The sequence below is a fragment of the Antechinus flavipes genome, chromosome 3, assembly GCF_016432865.1.
Source record: "Antechinus flavipes isolate AdamAnt ecotype Samford, QLD, Australia chromosome 3, AdamAnt_v2, whole genome shotgun sequence".
Classification (NCBI taxonomy): Eukaryota; Metazoa; Chordata; class Mammalia; order Dasyuromorphia; family Dasyuridae; genus Antechinus; species Antechinus flavipes.
Genome location: NC_067400.1, coordinates 621,851,366 through 621,866,267, shown reverse-complemented (window position 1 = coordinate 621,866,267; position 14,902 = coordinate 621,851,366). Strand labels below are relative to the sequence as shown.

General features: G+C 37.8%; 1 protein-coding gene across 1 annotated transcript; it reads right to left on the bottom strand.

Annotated features, from left to right (window-relative positions):
- Nucleotides 1-4,120: 4,120 nt before the first annotated feature.
- Nucleotides 4,121-14,434, bottom strand: LOC127556466 (T-cell-interacting, activating receptor on myeloid cells protein 1-like). Its single transcript, XM_051989638.1, has 7 exons — nt 14,220-14,434; nt 13,935-13,970; nt 10,913-11,215; nt 7,047-7,115; nt 6,172-6,199; nt 5,905-5,994; nt 4,121-5,255 (listed from the first exon to the last, which is right to left on the bottom strand). Coding segments are annotated over exons 1-7 (561 nt in total). The 5' UTR covers nt 14,254-14,434; the 3' UTR covers nt 4,121-5,254.
- Between the last annotated feature and the right edge of the window lie 468 nt (nt 14,435-14,902).

Genomic DNA, 14,902 nt, shown 5'->3' with positions numbered 1-14,902 from the left:
GCAGGTTTTAACATATATTTTAACCTATTTAACATGTATTGGACTATCTGCCATCTAGGGGAGAGGATGGGGGGGGAAGGAGGAAAAAATTTGGAGCAGAAAGTTTTGCAAGGGTCAGTTTTGAAAAATTACCCATGCATATATTTTGTACATAAAATGCTTTAATTAAAAAAAATGTATGGAAACTCAAATTTTGTCTCACCTGTAGAAATGGGGAAGCAGCAGCAGCCCTGGAGCCCCCATACAACCTTGCTCAAATACCACCCAAACCCAGCTTGGAAGAGTGGAGAGAAAGTAGGGACTCCATGGTCAGGATTTCCTTGGCACTTGAAACTACTAACAAAGGGAGATCCTGACATTAGTCACTCCAGCCTTCAGCAGGTTCTGTCCAACAACTGCCTGTAAAGAATTTGAGTGCCCGTGGTAGCACCCAGAATTGCAGTGTAAGGTAAGAAAGCCACTCAGCCTTTGTATTAGGTAAGCTTGCCATTCTTTGTTTCAGTTGCAGAAATGTATTAGCTATGTAATTTTTGGCAAATTATTTTATGTCTGCCCCGTTTTCTGATTTGTAAAGAGAAATAATTATGATTGTTGTTGTGAAGATCACATGACTGCAAAAGTGCTTAGCATAAAACAAATGCTATATGAAGTTAACATTAAGCATGTCACTGAGTGTATTATTGGATAAATTAAATAATTTGCTTTATATTTGATAACTTTATATGGTTTTGAGATGTGACTTACATACAGTGGCAATGTTGAGGTAAATGATTTGTGTATGTGTGTGTAAACTAAATTAAACAAATTCAACTAAATTAAAATCTCCCCAGAAGGGGAGGAAAAAGAATCTTTTTCTTTCTTCTCCTTTCCCTCCTTCCCTGACTACAGTAGGGATACATGGATGAAGGGGTGAGAAGGAAAAAAAGAAAATATACATAGTTCAATGAAATTTGTTATTTAAGAATGATAGTAAAAGAAGTTTTAAAGGTGCTTTAATCAAAGCTCACTATAGGATATGTAAATTATAATCTATTTGCATTGCCTGTGTTAATAGAAGATTTAAGAGTTTGAGAACTTAAGGAAATAGGAAATCAGTTGGCTGCTACTTGAAAAACTCTAGCAACAAACAACTTGCTTTTGAGTTATCTCGAGTCAGACTTCTGAGAGCTCTGTCAGTAAAAACAGGAACTTTAGCCCTTTCCTGGCTCACAAAAGAGACATGATTTGTATGAATTGAAAAATAACCAAATAGCAATTTAGTTTGTCTGGAACATTTAATCAGAATTTAAAGAATCTCATGAACTAAGGTTATGTTGATTTTAAAATCTGTTCTATCTCAATTTTAAGAATTGTCTTTTTTTCCCTCTGAAACAAAAGGTGAAAAAACCAATTTAAGGGAACGGGAATCCTCCCTGAGAACTTCCAAAGCTCAACAGCTTGGAGACAATAAATGTAACGACTAAAAGGTGAAAAACTTATTTAGCCTTGATAATCTCATTTTATAATGTTATTGTAAATGCAATTTGAAGAATTAGGTATTTTCACCTTTGCTAGAAAATTAAGAGGAAATTATAGCTAAAACTATTAGGCTATTAGGAAAATTCTAAAATTATTAACTAAGTTATTTGGAGTTATTTTCATCATGTTAAACCTAAAATTAATAATCACTGTGTGTAGAAGAAGAGAAGAGGTGAAAGCCTTATCAGTTCACCTTCAAGTAGGATGGAATACAGCATCTTTTCCCCTCTTCACAGAGTGGGAGGAAATATAAAACAGCATAGCCCATGAAAACACTAAGAATAGTTGGGGTGGGCAACAGCAAGCTCAGCCCCTTCTCTGGGGTCTCTGTCAACTCCCCTTAATTTGTAAGCTTGCCAGTTTTCTTGAAACCATCAGGGTAAACAAGATCATCATGCCCTTACAAATGAGCCTGTTTAGGAAGTATAATTCCTAAACAAGGAATGTGTTCACTAGGAATCTATAAGTTTGTTTAGTGATTAATAGTTTGCACCAGGATGAGTTTAAACATATAAAAGATTTAAAAAAAAATCTCCTATGTAAGTCCTGGTAAACTTTTTAAAAATAATTTATCTAGCCCAAAGATATGATTAGTAGAATTTGCTATTAGAGATGAAGATTGCTATTAGAGATATTTTTTTTCTTTTTTTATTATAACTTTTTATTTACAAGATATATGCATAGGTAATTTTTCAGCATTGACAGTTGCAAATCATTTTGTTCCAACTTTTTCCTTCCTTCTCTCCACCCCTTCCCCCAAATGGCAAGTTGACTAATACATGTTAAATATGTTAAAGTATAAGTTAAATACAATATATGTATACATGTCCAAACAGTTAATTTGCTGTATAAAGAGTCGGACTTTGAAATAGTGTACAATTAGCCTGTGAAGGAAAATTGATATTCTTTTGAGTTTCACATTTGATTTCCTGATCATGAAGTTAATAACTCATTGTTTGAGAGAAATATCATAAGCTACTCAAAGAAATGTGATCCTGAATTATTACAGGTAGAAGTCTGTATCTGGAGAAGAGTCAAGAGACAACTTGGCCTCCGCTCAAGGTGGAATTCTTCTGACTCAGTTTCCCAGTTGTGTCTCCTTGAATAAGAATCCACCCGATTATTCCTGAGTCTGGCTATAAGGTGGAACTGTTATAATCGGATATAAATTGAGCTGAGGATGCTTTATCCTGTCATATGTATGCTCCCAGAATGAGGCCTGAAGAAGCAGTTTTGATAGTATTATAATCATACCCCTGTATTTTCCTCCTTTAGCCAATTTCTATAATCAGAGCAAATGGTCAATAGAAGTCATGAGCACAATTCCATTATATAATATCTTGCTGCTTTCAATCACAAATAAGTAGTCATTATATCCTAAATAATTAGGTGAATGAGTATTTGGCGGAGTTATCTCTTACTAAATGTTTATATCTATATGAAATAAAGTTCCTAAAGGTTTTTAAAATAATATAAGATCAATTAACATGATTGTCTGTGAGATCTGTTATTTTATTGTTTATTAAAACTAAATCTGAAACACCTTCAACATTTGCATGCACTGTTTATCCTATGACACAAATATATGTCTTTATGTGAAAAGTTGAGGGCCAATCTATATTGTCCTCTGTACATTTTATAGCAGTCCTTGTGGACTTGTCTTTCTTTTTCAGATTATTCTAATCTCTATTTTAGATTTGTTTTTCATTCTAGATTTTAGTCAGTTACAGCTACATTGACCAGCTTCAAGGAACTGAATCAACCAATGGGTACTTCAATCAATGTCAATTTATCACCCCTCCAAAAAATAATGGGAATCTGTAGGTGATTCAGCTCTATGCCCATTCTCAGCAAGAATTACTTTAAGAAGATGAGACCATCGACCTTGCCCTTAGAGGACCTTGGACCCCATTGTTTTGGGGAGAAACTGAAACTGGTTGGTGAATGGACTCCAAATTATTCAGTGTTACAAATTATCACCTGTTACAATGTATTGAGGGATTACGATGGGACTATACTATTTACTAGGACTATGTTATACTATATTATTTATGAGTCTGTTGTGATAGATACTTTGTTACCACTTGTTACAGCTATATACCACTGTTATTGTTACTCCTAGTTACTGCTTAAAATTAATGTCAAACTCAAATGTCAAAGTATAGTATATACATTAACCCTAGAATGTACACAATGCCATCTGTAGACACCTGGTATTAAAGTAACATTTAGCTTGATTCTGGTGTTAATGCAATACTAGCTTAATCCTGGTATTAATGTAGCACTAGCTTAAAGAATATATAAACTCTGGCTCTCAAATTAATAAATGGACTGCTCCACAGATTTTTCCACCTGGTTCATGCATGTTCATCATAGCCACACTCTCACTATTCACTGGAGCTAGACTCCAACAAAATTGGAAGTCCTAAAAATCAAAAGAGAGATTAATAAAAGTGAAAGCAAAAAAAAAAGCAAGCTAATAAATAAAAGTAGAAACCAGTTTTATAAAAACAAAACAATAGAATAGATAAAATATTGGTTAATTAGATTTTAAAAGGGAAAGAAGAAAACTGAATTATTATCAAAAATGAAAGGGGTGGATTTACCATCAATGAAAGCAATTCTTAGGTGCTATTTTGTTTGTTAGGTCAAGAATTTTATTTAATATACCAATAAATCTGACAATCTAAATGAATTGAAATGGTTGAATATTTACAAACACGTAATTGCATAAATGAACAGAAAAGGAAATAGAATACCTAAAAGATCCCATCTTAGAAAAATAAATTGAACAAACCATTAATTAACTCCCTAAGAAAAAAATTCTCAGAGCCAGATAGATGAAGTGAATTCTATCAAGCAAGAACAATTAATTCTAATATCATATCAACTATTTGGAAAAGCAGGCAAAGAGAGAGTTCTATCAAATTTCTTTTGCAAGACAGATATGGTGCTAATACATAAACAGGAAGAGCAAAAGCAGAGAAAGAAAATTATAGATAAATTTCTCTAATGAATATTGATGCAAAAATTTAAAATGAAATGCTATCTAGGAGATTATAGTAATATATCCCAAAGATTGTACACTATGACCAGACAGGATTTATACCAGGAATGCAGGATTGATTCAATATTAAGAAAAATATGAGCATGTTGACCTATATTCCAGACATTTCTTGCAATTTTCCTCCTTTTCAATTATTTTTGAAAACAAAACAATTCCATAATTTGATATACCCATAGAAAGAGAAGAACAAAAAAAAGTGTTTGCAGCAAATGATGTCCTATCTTAGGCATCTATCAAAATTTGCCACTAGATGTTGAAAGATATATTGTGGTTTTATAACTCTAAGACTAAATGCTTTTAAAAGGTTTTTTGTTTGATATAGTTGCTAAATCAAGGTTAGGAGTTATTGAACATTATGTATTTGCCCATGGTATACCACGAGCCAGGTGCCTTCTCCCTCAAGTGCTTCACATGATTCAAGCTTGTGTGCCACTCACTCTGGAATCATATGCCCATATTACACTTTGAATCCCCAGTCCTCTGTTTGAATTTCATGTTTATTTTCCAAATGACTCATATGTCTCTGGTTGCCCCTTACTGCCAAGCTACAGTGTTATCTATATGTTACAGTCTCTTGAGGTGTCATAGAGGGGACTGACTTCCCCTTACTCAGGATCTCTATATTCAGCTGGCTGTATGTCACTCCTTGTTGGTCCTCAGTCGCTGAATTCTGCAGAGAGAATACAAATGGGAAGAAGGATCTGTGAATATCACTTAGCACTAAGAGCAAGAAGGAGTACGGGATCTACAACTAATCAGCAGATGATACCAGAGAAATGTTAGGACCAATGAGTTATTTCTGAATTATTTCCCAGGAGGCAGAAGGAATGGCTGTTGCTTACTGATGGGTCAGTCCCTTCTTGGCCATGTCTATATCTGCCATGGAGAATAGGCTCTGTCAGTAATTGAGGTCTCCAATCAGGTACCATATATCCCTCCTTCGTTTCATTCTAGAACATTTATTCGTGGTTTCCTTTTTTAGTACTACATGCTTGAGGGGAGCCAAACACATGAAGGAAGATGACATCAGCCATGAATGCTATCAGATAAGCAAAGTACCAAAGTGAGAAGTCAATTTGAGAGCCACACCCATTACTCTTTCCTTACAATGGCTGCCTCCTAATGGATAGAATCTAGGATCATGTAAGAGGAGGAGTGGAAATAACTCAAGAGTTGGAGGTGAACCAAGTTTCTCATCCTCCCAATAGCTTCTCCTTTTGGAGTCCCCAGTGGGAATGATAACAGGAACAGCAACAGGACCCCAGGCTTCATCCCACTGTTTATTTTCTCATGCTTTCACGCTTGCTTCCCAAACTCACCAGTATAGGAGTGTTGATGACAGAAGAAGGCCAATAAAAAGAGGAAGAGAATAATGATTCAGCAGATGATGATGAGAGTGGTTTTTGACACTGAGGCAAGGAAAAAAAAATCAATTTTGAGTATCCATTGTCCTGAAGGAGTTATCACCTTTAACCATGTTTCCATACATCCATTAATTACCCATTAAATACCCATAGGCTTGAACCCAGAGAGCTTTGGAGGCATGGCTTCCTTCTATGGGAGCCTTAATTCCTCCCTTGTCTTACCTTATTGTGACATATTCATCCAGTTCATCTGGAAAAGAGAATAGGAAAAAAAAAACCAGAATGGGTCATAAGTAATGGATAAGATATCTCATAAATATGCATTTCCAAGAACCCACTATGGTGCCCTTTGACTTTGGAATAGGAAAAAGAATAAAAGTTATATTGTCTGCAATTCTCCTCATTCTCAATGTTAGAGTCAAGTTCTTGACGTTAATTCTGTTCTATTAGGGAAGTTGGAGAATATCTACCTCCAGAGTTGACCTTTCCTCAGAAATACCACTCTCATATTTCACTAAAAGCTCTGGGGTGGTAAGGTATTACTCTACCATCACTAAACTCACAGCATCTGAGGAATGGCAACAACTGTGGCTCCCACTATGGGGATGGTCTCATAAGTCAAGAAAAAATTAACCCCATCCTGGGTCTAATTGTGGGTCCCCAATGATTTCTCTTGTACTTCCTTATACAGAGCAAATCTCATGCCCCAAAATAATCCCTGACATAGTAGGGTGACATTGGACATGGATCTGTGTGACCAGACTGGGAGGTTGGGGGGTTGGGGGGTTGAGGGGTATATTTCAAAGTTAAACCAAGCAAAAACATTTTTGAAAGGTGTGGATCTTTCTTGTAAGCCCAAAGGAGTAAAATACTGACTATCAGAGAAGGGATTTTGCCCATAACTTTTGTCCATAACTTCAATGTCTTTGTAATGTCAAGGGCTTTCCTTCCTCATGTGTACCCTCTCTAAGAATAAGAAATCCTCCTTCTGTCTCTAGTTCCCTTGATCATGGGGCATTGCCCTTTCTCCTAAGTCTTCCTCTACCTCCATCTCAGCCATCTCTCCCATTTACACACAGACAATTGAAAATTATTACCAAATTTAGAGCAGGGGAGGTGTTCTCTACCACACTCAAGAACTGGCTGGGCTGAAGCTGGAAGATGCTCTGTGGAGGAAATATGAGAAAGAATATGTCAATGAAGTCCAACCACAACCACCACCAACTTAACCAACATCTCTCCAGGGAGGCTGCAAAGAGGTATGAACTCAGCAGCCTTGGGAATAGAAAACCACAAGATCTACTTCCAGTTCAATCCCCAAAGACATAATTGAGGAGAGAAATCATTGTAAATTATGATTATCTTCTTCCTCAGCAATCCTCTTCTTAGGCAATAACTGCCAATCAATTACAACCAACAGGTATGGGAAACCTGAGGAGGTGTGAGTCCATGCCCCAGCTCTCATAGCCTTATCCTTTGTGCCGTCTTATTGCTGTTCAGTAGTGTCTGACTTTTCATTTTCCCATTTCAGATTTTCTTGGCAAAGCTACTAATTTGTCATTCCTTCCTCCAGCTCATTTTACATATGAGGAAACTGAGGCAAACTGTGACTTGTCCAGAGTCACACAGCTAGAAAGTGTCTGAGGCTAGATTTGAACTCATAAAGTTGAGTTTTCCTGACTCCAGGCCCAGAGCTCTAAGCCCCATGATGCCACATAGCTGCTTTTAGTTTAATTCCTAGCTCAAATATTTTCTTTCCACCTCCACTCCCTCCAGCACCCTGAGGGGTTCCAACATATACATAGATTTCCCTTCAAATAGCCCAACTTCCCAGTTTCTCAATCTGCTCAATTTTCATAACTTATCCCAGCTCTCTTCCTCATGAATACACAGAAATGGCCATAGCCTTGACCTTGGCACCACTCACAAGGATTCAGTTTCCATTTCCATGAATTCATGAATTCTGAATTGTAATCTTATATCATCCTACTTTCCCTCCTTTACAAATCTTAGTATTCTCCAACAGATCCACTCCCATAGCCACTCCTCTTCAATTTTTTCCCAAGAGCAGCAAGAGTAGGATTCTAACTCTTTTCCTATGCAGATTAGACTAGCTTTTCCTTAAAAGGTATAGAAAGACATGTCTTGGTTCAGGATACTTAGGACTTAGTCAGTGGATGCCATTTCCTCAAAACTTGAGTTCAAAGCAGCCACAAGAATTTTGGGAGCTGGGAAGTTGGATAGTTGGTAAATCTTCATGGCAGCTTCACTTACCTGAACCTACTCTACTCAAGGGGTTGACACTGCTTATGCTTGTAATATGACTTACTTTCTTCCCCTCTCATGAATAAACAATAATCAGATAATTCTTAGATCATCTAGGGAGGAACTCTTTATCAACCCTCTTCATCCATCCCCCAACCTCTGGGTACCTTCAAACAATCTATTGAAATATTGATTAGTATATAGTTAGATATGGTCTGGGAACTGGGCTGATAGGTGCATTCCATCTGGCTCCTGACCCCTCTTTCTTGAGTTATAGCCTTTATTTCTCAGGTCTCCCTGAGAAACCCCTAAGACTGTTACCCCTATAAAAGATCTGCTTATGATAAAGAACTTTGAAAAGTTCTCTTCAGGACAAAGCCTATTGTGAAGTACTATCTTTCTTCCCTTCATAGTGCTTTCCCTATAATGGCACCTTTCTCCTTAATCTAGCCAACTCTGGTTAGTCTCACCTGCAATCAATGGCTTTCTCCTATCTCATAGAGTATTTCCTTTCTCCTGGTTAATCATGGGTTCCCCAAGGGACTTGTCTTTTTCCTTACTTTCCCAACTTTATTTCATATTTACCATTCCTGTTGTTTATTTTCTGTAACTTAATATCTTAAATAAATCTATCTTTTGTCAAAGAGAATGGCCATAGTAAATTTATCACGTGTTTATTTTGAACAAGGTATCACTTTCCCAACCACATCATTTGTTGGATACTCTCCTATTTTGGCCAGATAAGTATCTTTTTTGTTAACTATTAAATGACTTAGGAGTTACAAATGACTTACATTACCTAGCTAGCCATCCTGCCCCAGATCAGTAAAAACCAGGGAAGACCATAATGCAAAGTGAAGTGAGTAGAAGCAAAAGATCCTTCTATGCAGTAACCATAATGTTGTTGTTGTAGTTATTGCTTGTCCTTCCTTCTGAAAGACGATCATGATATCAGGAAGGTGACACCATGTGACATGCAAGTGACTTGGATTTAAGTAAAGGAGAGCTGCATAAATTCACCATAGTCACTTTCTTCTCCAGAGTCTTCTAGTAGCAAGATATAGATCAGAACAACTGGAGACCCCATTTGCTGCAGTTCACCTTGTTCTTAAGCCAAGGTCTTTAATTGGTATTGTAATGATAATTAATTCTGAAATACTTAATTACTCTGATTAAGACATAAATCTAAAACAATTCTGTTCAACATGTCCAGAAGTAAAGCCATTGGTTCCCATAAGCTCAATCATAACTTTATGCAAATACATACTCGGTCTGCTTTTGCAGCCCTATTCTATCTTTCCTAAACTACAATACCCTATCATCAACTCTCTCAGTAGCTGCAATGGGATGAGGATCTGTGGATAGAGTGTTGCATTTGGAATTAGGGAGTTGAGTTCAAATGCTTCCCAAACATTTACTAACTATGAGACTCAGGGCAAGTCTCTTAAATTATAGTCTCAGTTTCCTCTTCTGTAAAATAGGAAGAATAATACCATCTGTCTCTCAGAGTTGTCATGAGAATCAAAGGAAATCATTTCTAATGCAATTTGTAAACCTGAAGGTACCAGAGAAAAGGTATCATTCACTCTACCCTGCTATGAAAAATACCAAAAACAAAGAAAAAAAAATAAGTAAGAAGGGTTTTCACTGTGCCACCTAGTGTCCAGAACGTGGTAAGCACTAAATGAATGCTTATGGACCAGCCCATATGCCAAGGCCTTCTCACCACAACTTCATGGCCCTGCTGAGGAGGCCCTAGTACAAGAGTTCCTTAGCTTTAGGGTCTTTGAACTTGGGGAGGGGGAATTAATATTGTGATAATTTTATCACAATATATTTGGTTTCCTTTTTAATTTTTTGTATTATATTTTATGGATTTCAAAACATTATTCTGAGAAAGGATCCATAGTTTCATTAACCTGACAAAGAGATCCATGACATTAATAAGAGAAACTTTTTCCTCTCTGAGAGCCAGAGCTGTCCCTGTCCAAAAAGCTCTTCTCAACTTTCAAGACAACCTCTCAGTCCTCTGTCCTGCACAATGGAACCAGATCTAGGCATTGTAACATTGGAATAGTGCTGTGGTATAGAAAAATGATTAGTCTAATTTAGAAACCTATGGAAAGACTTGGACCCATGAAGGATGATGCTATCCACACTCAGAGAGACAGAGGACCAACAAGCATGGCACAACCTTACAGAGAGGTTTATGAGTGTACATTGTATATTTGAGAATAATTATAGATATCTATGTATGTGGATGTGGATGTGGATGTATATACATTTATGTACATGTGGGTTTATGAATACCTGTGTTCTTGTATATATACACAGACATATGTGTCTGTGTCTCTCTGTGCATACTTAAATATCTCCATACTTACTGCAATCTACTTGAGGAAGGTGGGAGGAAGAAAAGGGAAAAAGAGTAAAATAAGAAGTACACAGCAGACAATGAAAGAAAGCCTGCAAGGAAGCAAAGAAAAGATGGACAGTGCTTAATACAATGTGTTCTAGTATCATGTATACTTTCTTGGAATGGAAATTTATTTTACACATCCTTTTATATTATATGCATATGACAATATTTTTCTTCTGCATTTCCTTCTATTTTCACTTTTTTCATTGTTCTAAATAAAGAAATACATTATATAAAATAAAAGCAACTACAACAATAGAACCAGATCCCCATTCTTACCTTTCTCAGAAATCTCCAGGACCGCACTGGCTTCCGACTCCATTTGTGGGTTCTGAGAGGCAAAATACTTGCAGCTGTAGTTCCCAAAATCTTGGGTTGGGTCAAACAGTAAGCTGAACTCAACCCAGCTTGCTTCTGTAGTCTTTTCATATAAGGGCTTGGAATTTCCATCCTTGAATAGAAGATATGTCCATTTCTGGGGTGGCAAATCATCATCTGATATGTTGCATCTGAAGGTCACATTGCCCCTTGAGACCCGGATAAAATCTTTCTGAATTGAGAGGTTAGGTTTGGGGAGAGGGCCTGGAAGACAAAAGACACTGAAGTAGGAGTTGGAACATTTGGGTGCAGATCTCAGCTCTGCTCATACATTTTGGAGTGACCACGGACAAATTAGATTTTTTCATTTCCAATTTTGTCATCCATACAATGAGGGGATGTGCCATAGAAATCTCTGGTCCCCTTCCAGAATCCTTTTCCAATCTATGAATCTAAAAGGAAAACTTTCTCAGTAAAACTCAACCCATACTTTCCTTTTCCTTAGCCTTGTCAACCACAGAAAGGATCAATGCCTAAAGTTAAATTTTGATTTAGAACACATTTGAGAAGTCATAGATTCCAAGTTCTAGACCAATCTTTAACACTTACCTGCTGCATGATCTAGACAAAGTCTATTGTCTTCCCTGAGATTGATTTTCCCCATTTGTAACAAGACTAAGATTTCAAATCTAGATCAACTAGAATGTTGGTGGTGTTCTTAATAGAAATAGGAAAACAAGGTTCTCTCTCTGAGGAAGGAAAGTTTAGGTTTGCAGCTTGCCAATTTTGAGAGCACTATAGAGGTAACTGTCCTTCATTCTCAAAGAGGACCTAAGTGACATCTATATATGGGGGTCAAAGTACAGTGTAGATGGAGTAAAGCTGATCGGACCAATATGAGCTCAAAAAATTCTACCACAGCTTAGACACAAATGGTTCCTGTGCACATTTAGAGTAAAGATGGCTCGAAATTGGCATATTTCACATTTTTAGATGACTGGAGCACAGATAATTTAAAATGTCCAATCCCAGGAAATGGTGCGATGGAAATAAACCTGGAATTCAGCTGAGTCAAGATAATGATTTAATCCAAAGAGATGATGAAATGACTAAGCGAGCATTTAGAGACAAGAGATCACAATATAAAAGATGATCCAAGAAAGGAGATTGAGAAGAAGCAAACAGGGAGGAGAGAGCAGTAAGGAAGAAGAGGTATTCATTAATGTAAAAACTGGAGAGTCCAAGAAGAATGAGGAATGAAAAGAGCCATCAACTTTGTCATTTAAAACAAAACTAGTCCTTGTAGAGAGAATAGTTTTGAAGGATGAGGTCCAAAAATAGATGGAAAATGTGAGGTAGGAGAGGGAACTGAGATGAGGAGTACAAACAACTTTCATATGCATTTAATTGTGACATTGAGGACACCAACAAATTATAACTCATGTAAACACATTCATTTTCATATATCCAGAGATCTGGAGGTTGTTATTTTTGATTTTTAGACAGTAGGGAAGAAGCAAAATAATAGGGAGAGATCAAAGCTTGGAAGGTGAGAAAGAGAATGATCAAGAAGGTGAAATTTCTGAGAAGATAGAATGGATTGTCTGAGACAAGCAGAAATGCCAGTAGAATAGAGAGGAATATCTTTCCTGTACTGATCAGAAATGGGCACATAAACAGGTTGGTAAAATAGAAGGAAAGGTACAGACCAAAGGAAATGGCTTGCTGCTATTTAGTGGAAAGGCAATGGATCTGAAGTCTCATGCCATCACTTCAAATTCCCAGACTTCCATTTTATGAGCATTGTGGCCACTTAAGCCTCTGGGTCTTTATATCGATGTCTCTAAAATATGTTGGACAAGCAGAGCCACAGAGCCCCTCTAAGCTCTAAGTTTACAAAATCCCCATGCTGTTTAGCTGGGGGAATTCATGACATTCTTGTTGCCCCTTGTGTGTTTGATTTCCTTGCCTGAAAAATTAGAGGACTGAATTACATCAATGTATCGATCCATCAGCAAACGTGTTTGAACACTGATTTTATATCTATATCTATACATATATGTTTACAGACATATAAATGTGTGTGTGTGTACAATTAACTCCATTCCAGAGGATTAGGGCCATGTGGAGAAAGAATCAATAAAAGTTTTTCTTACTTTTTAAAAATAAATATATAGGGTTAAAGAGCTAAAGAGATCTCTTGGACCTCAGTGGGAAGAAGGAAAACAGAAAGTTCCAGAATCTGAGACAGGTGACCTCGAGGACACAGGGATGTCATCCCAGGAGGGCCCCAGCAGCAGGGCCAAGGGGGTACCATGACAACATCGGAGCCCTGCTTAATAAGGATGAAAGCAACCTCCCAGAGAAGTCTCTAGGGGCTCAGTTGTCAAGATCACTCTCCTTCCACCCATATCTTAGGTGTTAAATTTTGGTTTTTTCTTTCCTGGAACACCCAGCTGCCATGGCCTACTGACCATTCAGGGGCATTGGGAGAAACACACTATGTCAAGTTTAAAACATTAGGTGACACTATTGGTATTATGAGTATTTTAATTTCACGGTTCACTGAATGATTGTTAGATGGTCCTCTGGTCATCATGGCAGTTGGAACTTTGAAATGGGAGCTCCCTAAAACTTGAAAGGAAACCTATTCTCCAGCCTGGGCATATTTACAGTGTCTAAAATCTCTGATAAAATATTGAATCCCCTATTGTCAAGCCTTGACACTAGAGGGATCCATTTGTCTCCAGGAAGGCCACTGAACAGGGAGAGAATCTCTGGAAGAGAGATTGGGCAGGTTCCCCTCCTCTCTTTATCCTGGTTCCAGTAACTTTTACCCACATATTCCTCTAGGAATGCTCTCTGCCAGCTCAATAAGGCACCCCTTCAATCTTCAATTTTCTGTAGTGATGACTCCCCCAGAAGAGACTGTCTACATTAATACAGGAAAAGGGGTAGGGAGTATTTGGAGGTTACGACTCACCCTCCTGTGCTCTGATCCTCTGGCTCAGACACAGCCCTGTCAAAAAGACACTTCAGTGAGCTAAGTCCTAGAATGGCACTTACCATACCACACCACATCTTATCCCCCTCTCATTAAAGATACCTGACATTTATTTTTTCTGAATTCCAGAAAATGGCACATCGATGACACTCAGAAGCATGAAGAACCTGCTCATTCCCCCACAACTCCCTGTCCATTACCTTATCACAATCCTCCCATCATCCCCCTCCTCCTCCATCTCTATTGCTGGTCCCTTGGACTCACCAAGACAGAGTAAAAAGAAGAGTGTGGAGGTCATGGTGTAGCCAACGTGCTGTCCTCAGTTGAATGATTTCAGCTGTCCAGAGGAAAGGAGGAGGGACCAGGGCTGAGGCTTGGGTCCAGGATGTGGTGGCAGGGGCTTCTGTCTCCACCCCCTCAAACAAGGTCCAACTGTTTCCCCTCTAAAACAGATGAAACAGGGAAGATCTCTCTCAGAAAGCTTTCTCTTCAGCCTTCCCTAATGCCCAAAAAGGCATCCACACCCATCTTTCATGAATTCTTTCCTTTATTCTTCCATATTCCATTCCACACCCCTTCGATCTTCTCAGGGCTCCTTTAGTATCTTCAGAATTAATGAAGCAAAACCTGGATTTAAGAGCAGAAAACCTGCCTTGGAATCCTGGTCCTACCCTTGCTAACTCTATGTGTTGGGTAAAAACACTCAATCCCTGGATATAATAAATTGGCATATTGACATCAGTGAGTTGGTGCTTGAAACAAAAAATCTATGTAAGTTCTTTGGAAAACTGGAAAATCATCTATGTTTAGCATTAGAAAAAGAAGCAGGGCTTGAAGAAGTGGGGAAGCTTTGGCAGTGTCTCCATAGGACGCAATCGAAGGGACTTTTAGGCAGACACACTTGCACCCAAATGGACTCTAACACTCCTTCTATCCTGCTGAGATGA